The sequence below is a fragment of the Mustela lutreola genome, chromosome 4 (genome assembly GCF_030435805.1).
Source record: "Mustela lutreola isolate mMusLut2 chromosome 4, mMusLut2.pri, whole genome shotgun sequence".
NCBI lineage: Eukaryota > Metazoa > Chordata > Mammalia > Carnivora > Mustelidae > Mustela > Mustela lutreola.
The window spans coordinates 31396676-31416110 of record NC_081293.1 but is presented as its reverse complement, the minus strand read 5'-3'; the positions used below and the strand labels follow the sequence as shown (position 1 = coordinate 31416110).

At 50.8% G+C, this 19435-nt stretch overlaps 1 protein-coding gene across 1 annotated transcript in view; it reads right to left on the bottom strand.

The window, feature by feature from the left end:
• Positions 1-2447: 2447 nt before the first annotated feature.
• TLL2 (tolloid like 2) overlaps positions 2448-19435 on the bottom strand; it is a 120153-nt gene continuing 103165 nt past the window's right edge. Inside the window, exons 14-21 of the mRNA XM_059169311.1 lie at positions 16641-16766; positions 15740-15900; positions 15041-15221; positions 13801-13926; positions 11741-11868; positions 8682-8895; positions 7127-7377; positions 2448-5637 (exon numbers count right to left, since the gene is read on the bottom strand). Coding sequence (XP_059025294.1) covers positions 5503-5637; positions 7127-7377; positions 8682-8895; positions 11741-11868; positions 13801-13926; positions 15041-15221; positions 15740-15900; positions 16641-16766 — 1322 coding nt within the window. The 3' untranslated portion in view covers positions 2448-5502. The remainder of the gene's footprint in view (positions 5638-7126; positions 7378-8681; positions 8896-11740; positions 11869-13800; positions 13927-15040; positions 15222-15739; positions 15901-16640; positions 16767-19435) is intronic.

Below are 19435 nucleotides of genomic sequence, written 5' to 3'. Positions count from 1 at the left end.
TTGCTAAGACCTCTAGTCAGTGGTGCACTGGCCAAGTGTCCAGGCCAGTTGTGGTTCTTGGGTCACAGGCATCCAATGGACTGTGACTAACTTAAGAAGAAGGGGGCTTTATTGGCTGGGTAGAGCAGAGCTCACAGAAAGAAGAGAAGACAGGGAAGGAGGCTCTGGGAAGGCAGAGCGAGGGTGCTCCTCAGGCTTCCACAGCAGAGACCCTCCACTGTCTTCTCAGGTTTTCTTCCCAGGGAAAATGAGCTCCAACACATCTCAGCCCCTTTGCCCCGTGATCAAAATTTTGCCCCTTGATCAAAACTTCAATTCCAGGCAGATGATCTGATTGGTCTGGCTTGGGTATGTGCCCCAGGAGGCCACTCCCTTCCACTGAAACTAGGTGGTTGGTTTGGCCAAAGGAACATGGCACCATTACTCAAAACACGAGGGAATGGATGAGATGAGTGGAGCTCATCTCCTCCTCTGGCAGTGTTAGGCCTGGGAATTATCTTCTCAGAAACTGTAGAAGGCATGTCCTTTTGTGGGTGAGAGATCATGGCCACCGAAGCTGAGACGCTCTCATCATTTGTATCCTCACATAGAATGGTTTGCCAGGCAATAACCGGTTAGTTTAAAAACCTGGAACATGGGACACCTGGGTGGCTCAGTTGGTTAAGCAGCTGCCTTCGGCTCAGGTCATGATCCCAGCGTCCTGGGATCGAGTCCCACATCGGGCTCCTTGCTCCACGGGGAACCTGCTTTTCCCTCTGACTCTGCCTTCCACTTTGTCTGCCTGTGCTCACTCTCGCTCGCTCTCTCTCTGACAAATAAATAAATAAAATCTTTAAAAAAAAAAAAAAAAAAAACCTGGAACATTCTGAATGATAAATGGCCTTACTCTTGATTGTTTAAAATCTGTATCTAAAACATCAGTAAGGAAATAGCGATGAAGTAAAATGTTAAAACACACAGAAAGATTCTGGTCATATCTCTATCTATGAATGTCACATGTGAGAGTCATTAATGTGGTCCACCAGATACTTCTATTTCTTGACTCCCAGTTGAGAGTAGCCGTATGGGCTGCTCTGGCCAAGGACATGGGAGTGGAAGCGATGTGGCCCTCACTGGCAGTGGTCAAAGACAGTGCATGATCTGTCAATTTCCCTTGGCCAGAGAAATCAGCAAAGCTCCGGGTAGCAGCGGCCCCATCACCCCATCCTGACCAAGGGTAATGTGGAAGAGCTTTCAGATGCCAGAAATGCACATGTAGTAAGAATAAAGAAGTCAGCCTTTCCCGTGTAATTCCTGATATCTGGGGGTTGCTTGCCTCAACTCCCTTACCCTGACTGATCCATCAAGCATTCATACCCCTGTCCCATGGGGGCTCACCCTTGAGGTACTGGTAACAGCAAGAAAGAAAGTCCTAAAACCTTGACCCTCCACACACAGCACAAAACAGTTGCGAAAGAGTTTTGCATTTAGATTGTTTTGCATTAAGATCAAGTTGAGTGGGACGCCTGGGTGGCTCAGTCAGTTAAGCGTCTGCCTTTGGCTCAGGTCATGATCCTGGGGTCCTGGGATCGAGTCCCACATTGGGCTCTCTGCTCAGCGGGGAGCTTACTTCTCCCTCTGCCGCCCCACACCCGCCTGCTCGTGCTTGCTCTAGTTCTCGCTCTCTCTCTCCCTCTCTGACAAATAAATAAATAAAATCTTAAAAAAAAATACACAGTTCCTTATTACCATTCCCTGATAGGACCCACAAAATCCTAAACACACCCCCACGGTCTCCTCAGCTGGTCAACGTGAGAAGACTGTCCTTGATTCGATGGAACTTCTGTCTTGGGTTAAAAATGAGCCTGTATCACAGGAAATAAGTGAGATACAGATTTGCTGTATTTGACGAGGACTTCTTCCAAGGACTACTTATAAGGGTCCTCCTTGGGAGATAACAAAGTGCCCCAGGATTCCACAAGCTGGTGTCATGACCAGCCCTAGGCCTGAGTGGGGCATAGGAGTGGCTGCCAGAGCCCAGAAAGAGAGAGAAGAGAGAGCCAAATTATAGGAGGTCTGATCTTTAGTTTTAGATGCCAGCTGTGGTCCTCAGGCACAGAGGCAGGTGGAGATGAGTAGAAAGAGGTGCTGAGGCACAAATAGGTGGAGTCTACCACCTCAAGCTCGGTCACCATAGCAACCAGTCCACAACAAGCATGCTGTCAGATTTCCAACTTGTTTGGATGCAAGAAAGGGCATGACTTTGAAACCGTCTTCAGCTTTGCTCATGACTTTCTGGGTCCAATAGGAAGCTCTGTTCTGGACCAGGCACTGGGTACTCACCAGAGAGTAGAAAACCAATGAGAAGATGACCCCTTTTTCTATCCTCAAGTCTGGTGGCATTAGAGGAAGTTATTGCCAAGAGGACCACTCTTGTCTGGACTAGTGATACAAACCCAGGACACATCCATAAATCCACATTCTTTAATGAAACAATTCTTTCTAGACAGATATGTTAGCTCCCCTCCACTTTCTCTTTGAAACTAACAGTTCATGAAATGCAAAATTAAACAAAATAAAAAGTACAACATATTTATAGATAGCACTCTAAACAGTTTTTCTTTTTTAAAAAGAAAACTTTTAGGCATTTGAGATTATTTTTCAGAAGTCCGAACTACCAAAAAAACTTGAAAAACAAGGAAGCCGAAGCCAAGGGAACATTTGTTCGAAAACTGAACAACAATACTGCAAGTTATTTGAGACTCTTCGATTGGACCAGATCAGTGGCAAATCCCCGTGAGAATTCGCTAGGTACTAGGGTTTTACAAACAATTTATACAGGCTGAGGGTTTCATGAGTAAGACAAAACTTAAGGAAAATGGTTTTAGAGTGAATCAGTACACAGCCTCCTCATGTCCGTTTGGAGAAACTCCACAAGCTAACGTTAGTTCCAGACCCTCACCCTGCCCTGGGATTCAGGTTCTAGCTTCTGCCAGACCAGATCACACCAGAACTGGACCAGGCCGATGACCCGGACTCCAAGTATTTCATCAGGTTACCAAGGTAATTCTGTGAACGTGACATCCCCAAGGCCTAGCACCCAATTATAGGACAAAGCAGGTTGGTACAAGGTCCCCTGAGAGAACCTTCAGCAGTGGGCCTGGGTTTTCCTGCGGAGGGGACCTTCTGTTCCCAAGCCAAGGCATTAGTCCCCGTGCGAGCTTCCTGGGGAGCGGGCTGGCCAGCCCCAGCTGAATCAGGGCTTGTCTTGTCTGATGTCACTCGCAGAAGGCCTCACTAAACGTTTTCATAAGCGTCCCATTGTTTCAAGCTGGCCAAGTTGGGTGTTTTTGAAAATATTCTTACTACAGAGATAAAAATAAGTACCATTGTTCCACGAGGGTGGCCAACCTTGAGGCAGAGCCAACTCCGTTTCTGACTCTCTCCCACTTTTCCACAGAATTCGTTGATTCTATTCAGATGTCTAAAATGTTAGAAGACAGGATTTTTCTGTCACTGGAGCAAGACCTCTCGTAGCCACCTATGTATTCTGGTTTCAGCTTCAATGTGGGCACATACGATGAGACAAAGTAAAACCCCAGAAAAATACAATACTCTGAGAGCTGGGATCCACCTTAGCGGGCAGGTTGGACCACAAGACAAGGGGCTCCCGTAGCTGAGCCCGAGTGCCGCCGGGGCAGGGTCTAGGAGGTGTCTGGATGTGAGAACACGGACCGAATCTCCATCCAGGGCCCAGAGAGGGACTGGGGAACGACATGCATAAAACGCAGGGCTGCTCCAGGAAGGCCCGCATGATGAAGCTACGGTCAGCGGGTCGGCACTGGTCACACTGCGTCGATTAAGGCTCTGACAGCTGGTCCTTTACATACATACATATATACACACATATATTATTATTAATAATAATATTTTGAATTTTTCTCTGTTTTAAGGAAAAAAATATTTCCATGCATTTCTTCTACGTTTCTTTGTATTATCCTTTGTTTTACTCCCAGCCATCATTTTAATTAGACAGAGTCCTCTGAGGGCACATTCTGATCTTCAAAAAATATAACTTTTAAGCTTTCACAAATACTTTGTTTACAATGACGTCGTATCATCCCAGAGGAATTCTGGTGCTCGGGAGCTATCTCGGGTCTTACATGGGAAACACTCTCGTGTGCCGTCCTGTGCTCAATACCAACCCCACAGGACTTAGAGTTATGTAAACATTATTTAAAAATTATTCCAACATAAATACTCTTTTAAAGCTAACATACCACAGCTTTTAGCTCATAATGCCCATAGATGCCTTAATGAAATGCCATTCAAAACTACCTCACTGCTTAAAAGTACACGTGGAGGTTCTAAAATTATGTAAACAACATCCTCTACACTTCCTCTAGAACAAGTGCCAAGTGTGGTGAATTCTGATTGCAAGCTGGGGGTTGAGTACCAGTTGGCCTGAGCGAAGTTACCCATGCACTTCGCAGCCTGACTGGTGACAGAAGTTAGTCACAGGTTGACTGTTCCCACAGATGATGCATGAGTCCTACATGACTTACAATTCTGTTTTCAACAGTGTTTGCCCCACGGGGACCTGAACTCGTCCTTCATGGGCTGTCTTTGCACGTCTTGCAAACGCAGTTTGAATCAGTTGTCTAGAAGTCAAGGTCAACCACAGCAAGTATCTCCAACTCTGGAGGAGGAAATGGTCTTCCAAGTCCATGGTGGGGGTCTTCTGAAGTCAGCCAGGAGGGGTGTCAGGAGAAGCCAGGATGTTTTCTTCTCAGCACACTGGGGAGTCTCACCAGCAGATATGTTGTTAGAGTTCACAGTGGCTACTTTAGCCTCCCAAGGGGGAAGCCCAAAGTGGCAAGGAGACTTAGAGAGAAGGCTTGAAGTCTGCCAGTGTGGTGAAAGTGATGCTCACACTCCAGGTCCCTCTGTGCACTGCCTCCTGCAAGTTCTTTTCCAGGCCTGAGATCTGTATTCTCAGGGTTCCTGGTTGACATGTCCCTGGCAGACAGAAAGCGAAAGTCTCCAGCCAAAGCTGTGAGTCACAAAACAGCCATGGCCCAGCATTTATCCTCACTGCTCAGTGTGGACAGAAGACAGCCTGAGTCTCCAGGACACAGTCACATTGCCTGGCACCTGGCAAAGCATGTCTAGAAATAGAGGCATGACCAACCCAAGGGCGGGCATCTTGCCCCACAGGAGAAAGGGACAGGAGAATGAGTATGACCAGGCATAGCTTGAGTGGCAGGTGATTTCAAAACCTTAATCTTCTCTCAAAGTCCATGATTGATAACATTATGACCAGAATCAAACATCTTCCCTTCTCCTTCTTGGCGGAACCTTACCAGATACATACCTCCAAGACTAGATTTTGAGTTCTTGTTTGAGAAGAAAAAAAAACAAAAAACAAAAAGCACAACAACTCTACATTGGTTTAGGGCAGATTCACAAGGTGCTATTGTCATAAAACACATTCTCAGTTCCCATCTTTCATGAACATTGATGTCATTTCTTCATGTGCAAGGCATCCTGGAACTTGGTGCTGGTGTATCGGGCATGAAAGCCTTTCTTGTTGATGGTGTCATCCGTGTGGAACTGAATCATCAGAGAATCTCCTGCAGAGTAGATCTCTTCCAGTGGCTGAGGAGAGGGCAGAAGAAAACCAGGGGGACATCAGGTCAGTTGGCTGTGGCTGGAGTTTTAAATACGGAGGATGAGACAGAGGTTACATGAGAACACGGGCAGGTCTGTGCTGCCACAGGGCGTCCCAGGTACCAGAGACTCTGAAAGACACTGACACAAGCTCCTTTTCAAAGGAAAACATTGCCTTTTCTGCTCCAGAAAAGAGCTCCCCAGGCCCTATGATTTCAAAGACAGTCCTAGACCCACAGCTTATATGGACTCTATGGGTTATGAAGGGCACAGATGGGCTGGGGACTATTCCAACCGCTTTCAGATCTTACCTCATGTAAACCTGACCAGGGGGGTGTTATCTCCATTTTACACTTACGAAAACTGAAACTCGAGATCACACAGCTAATCAGGACCCCAGCTCAGGTCTTTCTGACCGTGAGGTCACTCCTGGGATAGATCTCCCAGCAGACCAAACACCAAAACCCATGCTTGCGGCCCAGACCCTGTCCAGGAGTGAAACACGGCACGGAGCCTCTGTATTTGTCACAGAGGTGTCGCCAAGGGCTCAACGAAGGGGAGCCAGGCTCTGGCTGCTGTCTTCCAGGGCACAGTGGGACCTAACTGGGCTTCCCACACAACTCACTGGTTGGGACTCTCCAAAGTTTTCCTCTGCACGTAGGCCCCACAGTCTTTGAAAGACTTTATCAAAGGCATGGCGTTGGTCAGGTCACACTTTGTCATCCTTTCTTTTCGGGAAGGCGAGGGAAGATGATAGGAAATTATTCAGAGACCGATATAAACGCCATTTTGAGGTTCGGATCAGCACGAGAGGCAATCTTGACTCCAAAATGAGCTGATGTAAATTCAGCTGACAGCAAAGAAGCTTGTGTGAACAGCTCCGGACCGAGACAAGGAGAGGACAGGGGCCCAGTGGGAGCGGCGCCCAGTGTGGCTCAGGCAGAGCCTGACCAGGATCCCATACCGGCCCGTTCACACACTTGCCCCAGGTGCCAGCTTCTAGATGAGGTGCAGGGAAACAGTGACCAACCCAGGCCTGCCCTGTCCGGGGCAGGGGGCTGAGGAGAGAGGTGACAATGAGAAAAATGATGAGGACCCGGAGCCCAAGTGTGTGTTTCCAGTAAGACTCATCATTCCCTCATGCATTTGGATTGCCTGGGGAGAGACTTGTGAAGACATGAGATATACAAAAGCATGATTTAAAACAAGTTTAAAAGCCTCAAAGCCCAATCAAAATGTAGGTGGGGTGGGATAGGGAGCCCTTTGCAAACACAGGTGGAAAAGCCTCAAGGAAGGCGCTCTGACAGGGCCTGCATCAGTCAGGGACCCTCCTGATGGGCTCCCAGGTTACTCCCTGCCTCCTCTCTGGACCCCTTTCCCCTTCCCCAATGCGCTCCAGCAGCAGGGGCCGCCCCCTGCCCCCCACCCCCACCCCCGGTCTGGCACCTGGGGTGTCTCAGGCACCCTGTGCACTCACCCCAGAGCCGCAGAAGCGGCCGAGCCTAGGCGCGGTGCTGTCATAGCCGTCGTAGGCCTCCATGTAGTCGTACCCACAGTCGGCCTCCTCCTCCACCTCAAAGGTCCGGAAGATCAGCTCGACGCCGTAGCCGTCCTCGGCCACGATCACCCAGTCGCAGTGGGCATGGCTCGGGTAGTTGTTGTCCCCAAACTGGGCGTGGGAATACAGCTCTTTGGTCTGCACTTCAGCCTTCAGCCTGCCCCCGCACTCTGGAGCAGAGAGACAGCCGCCCCGTCCCCTTGGCACAGAGACCCGTGGGCCACCCCCACCTGCTTCCTGGCCCGGGCCTTCTCTCTTCAACCCTGCCAGTCCGCTTTCTCTACGGGACCTTGCATGTGCCCTGTAGGAAAGTCTGGCAGGTTTCCTCATCCCATTTTACAGAGGCATAAACAGAGGCCGATAGGTCTGAGTTTTAGGGCTTGCTGAGGGGGGGGGGGGTCCAAATTGGCTCTTCGCAGCCAAGGTCCTATGTTGCAGGATTGGGTCACATAAGGCCTCCGGGGAATTCCTAAGCAAGCTACTGGAAAAAACTGGCTGGTTGGATCTCTACCACCTAGTTAACTGGAAGTTCTAGAAGCACCTGGGGGATCTCCAGCCCCAGCTGCTTACTGTAATTTGTAACTGCTGCCAACAGAAGGCACCCAAAGCACATCCGAACCACCAGTCACTCTCAAATCCAGAAACCTCAGATTAGAGACTGACTTCCTCCAGCATCTGACAGTGGTGAGAATAGACTGACTTTGAGGCTCCTGGGGGTGTCACGAGTGAGGTGAGCCTCATACTTTGGGCTTGTATTCTGCAATGCTGGCTTCTGAGTTTGTGACTAGGACTATAACTCTGGTTGGCCTGGGTCCCACGCTATCTCGTCTAGGCCACTAGAGACCACATAATAGAAACGGATAAAGGAGAGTGAGCGCCAATTAGAAACTGGCAGAAATTCTGAAGGCAAGTTCCTCCACTGCCTGTCCTCAATGTGCTCCACGCCTCCAAGGAGCCGAGCTCCCCATGGTGTGGCTTCTGTGTGGTCCAGTCCTGCCTGCCTGCCGACTCTCAACCCCACGTGCTCTTGCTGAGAATTTCCTCCAGGTCTGAGCTGTCTTTGGGAAATTTCGAATCCCCGAGATGTGACATGTTAAGTGGAAGGAAAATAATGGGTAGTAGAAACATTTTCCATTTTCCAGAACTGGCCCTTAGGAGATGACAGGGGCTGCTCTCTGCCCCTCAGCTCCCAGACTTTGGGATTTCATGGACCAGCAAGCTTACCAATATGTTTGGGAAAGAGGATGGGAGAGAGGGAGGGCGAGAGGAAAGAAGGGTGGCCCCAACAAAGGGTTGCCCACTTTAAATGTCGATTAAGGACATTCAAAGAAAACAACTCTTCCCCCTACAGTTTCACTGTTACAGGGACACGTGACCGCGCACCTCCCACCCCCTAGTGTCAGCAGGAAAGGTGTTTGTCTCCCTGCCTCGGTGGCCATCTAGGCCTAGCCCCGTGGGTCCAAGCAGGCTGTACCTGTGCTGTGAGTTGCCTGGAAGCCTTTCCTCTGCACAGACGCATCTGAATAGAACCTGAGAAACAGGCTGCTGCCTGAAGCCACCACAGGGTCCGGTTTCTTGCTGCCGCAGAAGCGGCCAAGGAGGGGGGCCTGGTTGTCAGGCCCGTCGTACAGCTCCAGGTGGTCGTAAGCACATTCTTGGTGCTGCTCGATCTCAAACTCGTTAAATGTCTGGGGATGGAAGAGCAGAAGGGAAGCGGGGCCTCGCACTCAGCTGGGCCAAGGGCCACCTCTCCGGAGACTGGGAGAGGACGGGGTGCATGGGACACTCTCTTCTGGTTCCCAAACAACCCTACGCGGTAATCACAGGAGCTACTGTTGCTTGGGCACTTTGCAGCTGAGATGGCTGGGCTCCTCTGTCCCATCACAAGGATCTTTCTCACTTAATGGGGATAGCAGCAAAGATCAGGTACTCCCTCTGGGTCAGGAGCTGTTAAAAGTGCTTTACAAATATAACCATATCATCCTCACATCCCTGTGCTGTGTCTACTTCTACCATCCCCACTTTACAGATGAGGAAACTGAGGTCAGAGCAGTCAGGTGACTTGCCCAAGGTCACCCACTGGTAGGGCTGGAGGTCCAGCTGCAGAGCCCCCGCCCTCCACCTTTGTGCTATGCTGTGCAATCCTTCAGTACAAATGATGGGACAAGGCTGTGTGAAATGCACACTGTTCCTCGTCCATATCCTCATAGTGGCTGGCATTTGAAGAGAGTTTTTTTCCTGCGCCAAATATTCATGAGCATTTTCTCACTTAATTCTGGGACTAAGAGGGAGAGTTAGTATTAGACCCAACGTGCAGAAGGGGAAAACTGAGTCTTAGAGAAATATCTTGCCCAAGAGTATTCCTCCAAGCTAGGGGAGGCTGGAACTGGACTTAGTCCCCAGCCAGCCTGATTCCAGCCCACACTTCTAACCTTCACCAGGCTATACTGCCCACCTCCTCCCTGTCCCCCAAAGCTGACCAGGGGAGCCCCTCCATTCCAGGCCATACACCAAGCTTCACAACTCCAAATGCAGAGCTTCTTAGGGACCGGGCAGCTGAATGACTGACGGCCTGCCCACAGCTGCCAGGCAGATGGGACAAGTGAGAGGAGACAGGGTTAGATGAAGGCTTGAACCAAAGGACAGAGCAGGAAGAGAAGACATTAGTGGGGGGTGAGGGGAGTCTGAATTCATAAGAGAGTTGCTGGAAAGACAGGACAGGGATGTTGGTAGAGAGGGATCATTAGCAGTGTGGACTTTCACAGGAATAACAAACAGTAGAAACAGGCAAAGCTCTTCACACCTTATAGAAGGGGAGCTGGGATTGGGGGTGGTATAGACACAGTGGGCAGAAGCAGGAGGCGAGACCAGCAGCATCAGGGTGGGTGATGCAACGGGAGGGACACCCATGGAACACCCTGTTGCTGCCCCCCATACAGTGAAACACCAGCTTTTGGGAAAGTATTCAATTCACATATTCTGGTAGCAAAAAGAACATGATCAAGACATCCACCATGCACTTCCCAAGGAAGTTTTTTTTTTTTTTTTAACTAGCACAAATACGTATGAACGTCATATAAATTTGAGATCTGGCCTAACTCTGGCCCCAGTGATCAATTGCCTTAGTTCCTTAGCTGTAAAGAAGGGGAAGACGTTGGGCAACTACAAAAATCTTGTGGTGCTGGGACAGAAGCGCTATTTCCCACTGCACAGGCTGCGCGTTCCCACCTCCAGGGGGCGCCATTCCCCCGCAGAAACCGGAGCTGTATGTTGCCATTGCGAACCTTCTCCAGCAGAGGGCAGCGTTGGGGGGCGCACTACATCAGCGCACTCCGGGGGGGGGTTCCCCAACCCCCCAGATACAAGGCGGTTCTCACACCCAGGAAAGCCACCGACAGCACTTCCCACATGGGCAGCTGTGCATATGAGGTGCCTTCTGTGAGCACCCTGTGGTCACGGGCTCTGCCTTTGCCACCCCTCGCTGCCCAGGGCCTGGCACAGACAGACCCCAGCACCTGCGCTCTATTGTGGGCGCGCATTGACCTCCGCACCGCCCTTACCCACCAGTAAACACCCTGGCAAGTCCCCGGGCCATCGTCTGCTTATTATCACGTTCTCCTTTGTTCCCTTCCATTCTCCCTGCATTTTTGGCCCATACTTCAGAGGAACATCCATATGCTTTCTGGAGAGCTTACAAATCGCCAGAGTCAGAAGAACCAGTTAGAAACCGTCTGTCTGGGGTTTACCTCCTCCGGCTGGCGAGAGGGTTTGCTTTATACTCCAGGATCCGGGAGCCTCTGGGGGCTGAGAAACAAGACTTGGACCAGAGACTCAAGTTCTCCTCTGAAATAACCGAGCACAGTGTGCGCACCGACAATCATATGCACGAGAGACTTTAATATTTTAATTCAAGAGAGAATACACATGAATAACCTAACCTCCTATTGTTAATTTTTTTAAATGTAAGTTACAGAGGAAGATGAATGATAAGAGTCCATTCAAGAAGTCTGGGCAAGAAAAAGGATATATATTTTTCCCATGCTTGTAAGTACATTATTATATTTGCATAGGAAATGTCTGGTAGAATTTACCAAAAAAAGTTCAGAGATTTCATTTCTGAAGTGGGCATGGGGGGTCTAGAAGCTTTTGAGTTCCACTTTCCAATGCTCTGAACTGTTTACTTTTTTTTTCCCCCTTGAGAATGTATTGTTCCATCAAAAATTACAGCTGGAAACAACTGAATGTCAGCTTTTTCGATCTGTGCAGGGAACGCCCCCTCCAACAGGTACCACTTCGAATAGGTGCTATTTAGAGAGATTTCCTTGCCCCCCCCCCCATCCCTGTGCAGCGGCCCCACGAGGAAGGCTTCATCAGCAACACCATTTTCCAGATAATGAAACCAAGTCCTGGAAGGGTTGAATTTCAACTTTCTCAAGTTTCAGAGCCGGGAAGGGGCAGAGCAGAGATGCAATCCCCCCACTGTGGGTCTGAAACCAAAGTCTGTGTTGCCCGACAACTATGAAAATAACTCACAAGTTTCACCCGGTGGCCCGCAGTGGAAGAGATGTTCCAGGTACACTCCCTCCGGCTGGGGTACTTGTCAGGCCAGTTGGGGCTTGCCAGGGTCCCCTCCGCACTGCTGATCCTATGGGCACAGCCGGCTGGAGGGGGGTGCGGGGACACATGCGGAGAGAAGCAGGTCACTGGTGGGCAGCCCCAGAGGCCCTCCAGGGGGAGCCTCCATCTCTCATTCGTGATGGGGTCATTATCAAATGTGGGGGCAGGGGTCAGCCTGAGTCAAGTGTCCTCTGGCTAGAGAGTTTATTTGGATTTGCTGCCTTCCTGGAGGCGCTCCAGTGGCTTGTTTTCCCTACTATTCCTATTCACGTCATGGGTATCCTTGGAAAGAGGGTAGCTAGTGGTTGAGACCACAGGCACTGAGGTCAAAAGGACTTGGGTGCATCGCCTGCAAGCCGTGGGACTTGGCCACTTACCTAAGTCTCGGTGTCCTTATTTGTAAAAAGGGTACCCACGTCGTAGGGGGATATATGGACTAAATGAGACAATGCATTCAAAAGGCTTAGCAAGTGCCAACAGAGGCCTTCATCACCATGCCTCCCACATATATTTGTTGTAGATTTTTGAAGCAGCTTCATTTAAAGGACACAGATGTTGCCTTGGCTATGGTGCTGTTAGCAAAGAGGGTTCCCATGACTTGCTCAGTGGGCAGTGTCTCAGTCAACAGCCCGAAGGTGTGCTGGGCATGACGCTAAGCATTTTGAATGCATTCCCTAATCCGCTCCTTAACACTTTGCAAATGAGAAAATAACTTTAGAGATGCAGAGTGACTCGATGGTAAGGGGTGGGATCGGGACTTAACTCGGGCCGCCTTTGGTATAAAGACAGGAAATAGAGGGAGCTGAGGGCCTCATCAGCCCCATCACCCTCACCACATCCCAAAGCTGCCCTGCGGCTGCAGGAGGAGGTGCCAGCGCCAGTGGGGGCAGTGGAGGGCTGGTCAGGGGGAGGAGGAAGGGGAGGGGGCAGGCAGCAGCCTCGGCCCTGCAGCTACACAGAGGACAAATGCCAACAGGGGTAGGGGCTCAGCATCTGGGACATTTGCTGCTACACCCCTGTCCCACTCCTGGAGGAGCCCATAGGAAGGCAGCCAGTGTTTGGATGGCGGGGCCTTAGTCCCTCCTGGCCTCCCCCACGCCACAGGAGGCAAGCCTTATACCAACCCACGACCACCCATGTCTATGTCACAGGGCTGGGGTTGGGGGGTGGCCGCACCCTGCTTCTGAAGCTGTCTCAGCTCATTCTGTAACACCCCAGGCCAGCCTGACCATATGCTGTGCACCCCCGTCAGATCTCCTACCTTGGAAAGGCTTATCCTAGAGCAGGGGGGCCTGAAGTCTTTACTACTTCCCTCCCAACAACCTCCTCTGCAGGGCCCTATACTGAGCCAAGACCTTAGAGACCTGTGTGCTTATTAGAGATGCTCAAACTCCCTTCACAGGGTAAGGTGAGAACAGAGGGAGGCTCTTTCCAGAATGATTGGACATTCAAAGGCATCTGGCCTTGAACTCCCAATGGTAAATGAAGCAGGAAGCAATCTTTTTAGAATTCTATTTTACTATTAGAGCTGTGTATGAAAACAAATATTATGAAATAGATGGTTGATATTTATTGACATGTCAGGGTCTCTACAGAGGTGCCCAGATTGTCTGAAATTCTTTGTAGGCATGCTTTCATTTACTCCTCACACTCCTTTAAGAAGAGGGTCTGTTTAGTCCCTTTTAAACAGAAGAAATGGAAGCTCAGGGAGGTAAAGAACCTGCCCACGGTCACACAGCCGGTAAGTCGCAGAGTCAGGATTTAACCCTAGGTAGTCAGATTCTGGAGCCTGGGGGTGTACCCGCTTTGTAACAGTAACCCCAGGAGGGTACCTGAGGGCACCGAAGCCTCCAGAAGGAGGGAGCTGCCCTGGGGAGGAGGGAAAGCAGGGAAAGGCCCCTCGCTCGCACTCTCACACACACGTACTCTCTGGAGGCCAAGGTCAGCCTGGCCTCCCAGGTGCGGTGCGGCCTCACCTTCCTTGCAGTCGTGCCCGTTCTCATGGAGCCAGTACCCGTTTCTGCAGCGGCACAGGTAGCTCCCGGACGTGTTGACACACTCGTGCTGGCACCCGCCGTTGTCCTTGGCACACTCGTCCTTGTCTGCGGAGAGCGACAGGCTCTCAGGGCAATCCCCTTGCACCTTGGAGCTCCACTCAAAGGTAGCCTCCACCAGGGAGGCTCCCCGATTGCCCAGGGGTGGGCGGGGGCAGCATCTGCTGGGTGGTCCTTGGTCCTGCCGTGTGCTGAATTTCCTGTACTCCTAAAACACTTGAACAAATCTCTGTGTCCTTTAATCCTACTGCCTGCCCCAACAAGGAGCTCCTTAAAGGAGAGGCTAATATTAAGAATAGTCCTAGGAACAATAATACAAGTAACTGCCGTGAATTGAATATTTATGTGATGGGCACTCCCCGAAGCAATTTCATATAGCATCTAAGTCTGTTCTCATACAACCTGAGGAGCCAGGTGACTCTGTCCCCATTTTACAGATAAGGAGACTGAGGCTGAGGACACGAAAGTGCTCATGGCCACTCAGTGATTGAGCAGCTTGCATGATGCAGAAGCCTGGGCTCCTTCTTCCTGACCCCACGCCCCCTCTGGCCTGTGGAGGAGGGAAGCATGTGGGCCCCGGGCAAGACGGCCCAACACCCATCGTGCTACACCACTCCCAGGTCTTGTGCCTTTGGGCCGTTCTTGACTTCTGGCCTCAGTTGCCTCACCTGTAAAATGGAGTCAGTATGTGTCCTCACCTCATAGGACTATTGGGAGGAGGAACTGAATTGGTATGTGGGCGTCCAGCTCAGAGTAAGCGTTAGCTTGTATTTGCTCTGCTGTCCCAGCTCAAGTTCTAGCTGTTGTTGTCACTGAGGTTTTTGTAGCTCAAGCCAGCTCCTTCTGGTGACAGTCGAACACAGGCCTCCCTCCCCAGCCCTCGACTCCGGGATCGCTCCGGGGCTCACTGACATCTCCCTGCCCTAGCCATACCTGGTGATAATGTGTCACCGAACACTGTGTGCTTTAGTTTCATGAGGACAACGAAGACTCCTTAAAGAATAAGGAGGTGAAGCCCATCCAGCACTTAAGCACAGGGACCATAAGCTAGTTAGAGGCCAGGAAGGACTGTGCTGAGAGGAGTAGGCGGGTGCCCCAGAGGCTGAGAGCCTGCCCAGACCTGTCCCCTGCAGTCCGTGACCTCGCTTCCAGACCCGCACACCTGAGAAGAAGTGGGCTCTGAAGCCACGCTTGGAGACCGTGTTGTCTGACTTGAACTCCACACGCATGTTGTTGCTCTTGGAGGTGATGACCTCGGGCATCTCGGAGCCACAGAACTTGCCGTGCAGCCTGGCATCAGGGGACAGGCCGCTGCGAACCTCCACAAAGTCATACTTGCAGACCTATAAGACAGCGTGGTGGGGAGCCCTCCGGTGCTCCCACGGCTCCAGCCCAGAGTCCCTACAGGACCCCTTTCTGACAGCCACACCCTCCGCCAGGTTCCGGGGGAGTGTCCTGTCAACTCCTACTGGGATCCCTCTGGCCCAAGGTGTAGACATGGGGGCACTCACGCAGAGCACTCTGGGGGTGGGGGAGCTCTACCTGGGCCTTGGCTGACTTGTCATCCCACAACCACTGCCCAAGGGAGGGGACAGGCCATTCCTACCATCCCGGTCCCCAGCTGCATCTCACCCCGGCTGTTCCCCTCAGCTGGACACTAATCCCCAGACTCCTACCTCAAGGGGACATACTTGTCTTGACCACCTCCCACTCCCAAGGCCTGCCTCCTTCGCTCTGGTCCTGCTTCTCCTTGGATTCAGCCCCCGACTGTAAGACGCAACCTCCCTGCCCGCCGAGCCCCTCACGGCTTTGCAGTCCCGAGCCACCGCCCGACACAGTCAGCTAGAGCGCAGGAGCATACGTCATTGCCTTCCAGCTCAAACACTTCAAACTGAAGGGAGATCCTGTACTGGGCAGGGGCCACCACCTGCCAGACGCAGTTCTTGTTGGTGGGGTACTCCTTCGGCCACCCCGGGCTGGTGATGGTCCCGTTCAGCTTGGTAATAAAACCACCACAGGCCACTGCACGGGAGAAACAGGAGGAAAATTCATTTGGTTTTAGTTCCAAGTGACTGCGATTTCCCCCAAGCAGCGATGAGCCCTGCTGTTCTTTAAAAAAAAAAAAAAAAAAAAAAAAAAAAAAGTTTGATAACCTGAACTGATTAATCCAGCATCTTTCCCTCTAGTCTGTTTCCACGGAGGAACTGGAGGGATGAGGCTGAGCACAAGTCTTTGCCGCTTTGTGAAATGATGCCCATGCTTGTGTGCTTACCGGTCACTCAGTGGCAGAGTTGGGGACCAAGTGACTTGGACCAAAGGTGACTGAGGAATGTTTGCAGCAAGCTACGCACCTCTCCTGCTTCCGTGAACAAGCAGTGTCACGCGGGTGGGCGAGGGAGACGGAACACCATCCCCGTAGAAACGGAATGAGTGAAATGGGCTATTAGTTGCATCCCGTGAAAGTGCCTGCCATTTTCCTTTGCTTTTATTTTTTATCTGAATAATTGTGTGAATGTTTCTCAGCCGCAGAAGAAACTAGACCGTGGCTCCGGCTGCCGTGTCTGGGGTGGAATTCTTATAATCTGGGCAGCCCTCTCACATTGGTGACTCGATGGGGTTGTTCTTCCTTCCGAGAGCCAGGGGCATCCCCCACCATGGATCCCATCACCTCGCCCACAGCCCACAGCCCCCTCACCTCCCCACATCTCCTGAGACTTGTCCCTGACCCCTTCCCATTCTTGCCTTGCAGATCCAACACCAACCTTCACACGTCTTCTTGTCGGCGGCCAGCTCGTAGCCAGGATCACAGGAGCACTTGTAGCTGCCCAGAGTGTTCACACAGCCCTGCTCACACCCGCCGTGATCTGGCCAGGAACACTCGTCCACCTCTGTTGGAGAGGAAGGGGACCAGACTAGATCATCACCAAGCCCCCTGGTCTGCTCCCCATCCCATTCCCCATCACAGAGTCCCCGGAAAATGTCCTCTGAGAACAAGAACAGCTTTTGATGACCCCCTCCCCAGGAGCCTCACGTCAATGTCTCAGAAACCAGAAGCAGCTCTAGCCAACACGGAGGTCTTGAGAACAGAAGAGTATCTTGTTAGCCAGAAGCAGGGCCCCTCTGGAGGAGATCAGGCCTGGATGATTTTGTTCTTTGATTTTTTTTTTTTAAGATTTTATTTATTTATTTGACAGACAGAGATCACAGGTAGGCAGAGAGGTAGGCAGAGAGAGAGGAAGGGAAGCAGGCTCCCCGCTGAGCAGAGAGCCTGATGCGGGGCTCCATCCCAGGACCCTGGGATCATGACCTGAGTTGAAGGCAGAGGCTTTAACCCACTGAGGCACCCAGGTGCCCCTGATTTTGTTCTTTGAAGGGTTCAGTCAGGGAATACAAGGTGATTTTTTAAAAATCCCACACCAAAAACGTCATCAGTTTTAATGCCATGGAACTGGGATTCTCCCCAAATATGGAACTTCATAGGGACATTAAGCGAAGGGTAAGAACAAAGGGGCCCATTTCTAGATGAAGATGTAGAAGTATTCTCTAGAGATAGAATCAGGACTTGTGATTTAGTATTTCAGAAATAATCTGAAACAGTGTGCTCAGGGAGACCTTCAAGGTTACAGAAAATGCTGAGCTCTTAGGTTAGCCAGAACTCCCAGGAGAAAGTACAGGAAGGGGCCACAGTGAGACTGAGTTAGCAGGGGACTTGGACGGGATTCAGCGCTGACAAGTGCGTAGTTATATGTTGGGGGCAATTGAAAACAGCAGGTGGGATGCCAGGAGAGTTGTCCTGAGAAGGAACCCGGGGTCACTGGAGAACCTGCCCGGAAATGTCAGTCCGTGCATCCCTGGAGGAAAGAAAAACCCGGGCCATGGGCATCTCCAAGAAGAGGATCAGAAATAAAAGGAGAAACTAATCATTTTCTGTTGCCAAGCTTGGGTCATCTACCCCTGAGAGGAGACACTGTGGCCTCACCAAGCCAGAGAGCCAAGCAAAGGAACAACAAAACCCTGAGGTATCTTCCAAAATAAGACAAAACCGAAAAAGCCCGATGTGGGAGGAAGAAAGGGAAGGGGTGGCATTGGTTCCTAACAGCACAGAAGGCAGGAATACAGCGAGCACAGGGTTGGCCACAGAATCTTCAAAAGCCTACATTACACATAAAATGAGAGAAATCGGGACATCTTAGAGTTGGTGAAGTCCAGGAAAGACCCCCCAGTCCTGCCCTTACGCCATGACCCTTTCATTAACATTTCTTATGGATGGCTTTGCAGACCCTGCTTGAAATCAATGAGACCTAGGACTCTCCCTGTTTTCCAAAAGTATTTCTCATCCTTTGAAATGTGAATTGTCAAAATTCTGGCCCCTTGCAACGTCTAACCCAGTGGCCCTGCAGCACAAGCAAACCCTGCAACCAGGCTGGCTCCCTCTGCACTGCCCTTTCCCCACTCAAACAGACCCGTTTCCTTCCAGCCTTCCTCAGCTATGGGGCACATCATACTCGTCTACCTGCTCACCCTTCACTGGGTAAAGAAAGGCAAGTGAATGTCCCATCGTCACACACAGTGGACAGTAAACTTGGGTGATTCTAAGAGTGGTGTGTTGTTGGGCTCAGCCAAAGCTTAAATGAACTGGCCAGTAGGGGAACTGAGTATAGGAGACATGCTCTAGGCAGGGGGTTGAACTTGTTCATGGCCTCAAATAAATGTAAATATGGAGTATGCTAAAATAGTAACAATCCTCCAATTACTTATTGCTTTACAAGAGGCAAAGTGCTTTCTTTGGCATTTGCTAGAAAGAATAGGAGGAGAGGGGAGAATCAATAATAAGGAGAAATGGAGAGTCCAGGCTTCTAGGGTGAGCCAGACAGACCTCGGTTGGATCCATACTGGATCATGCCCCCAACAGATTGGATGATTTAACCTCTCTGAGCCTTCTTCCTGCTTTAAAAATTAGAATAGTATCTGCTTTTAGCATGGTCGGAGCTGAAAATGACATCCAATACACAACAGATCTCACTACAGACAACAGTGGGGTTGCTTTCAAAATCCCAGTGGGTGGAGAGACACAATGATGAGGGCAGTGAAAGGGATAGGGTTACCTGGGCATACCTGAATCAGGTGAGAGCGCAGTAGTACGAGAGGAGGGGAGAGGGACAAGGCAGAAACAGAAAGAAGGACAATGTGTCAAAGATGGGCCAGTGGAGAAGAAAAGAGATGGGCAGAAAGGCAGCACAGCAGAGTGAAGAAACTGGCAGGTGGGTGCAGGGGGAGGGTAGAAAAGAATGATGGGAAAAGCCCATCAAAATACACCAAGATAAACACCGATCATGTCGGGGCCAGAGGGAGACTCTGATGCCAGAAGGTGATATGACTATGGGAAGGACACACGTTTGTCATAGGTAAGAAAGGGAAGACCCCAGATGAACAAATGTCCAGGGGCCATCTTACCCATGTGCAGGGAGAGAGGACGGTAGACTGGTTTGGGGACTAAGGCAAAGGGAATATAGTTCCTCCAGGGAACTAGAAGGGTAGGACATTTATTTGCCCCAGG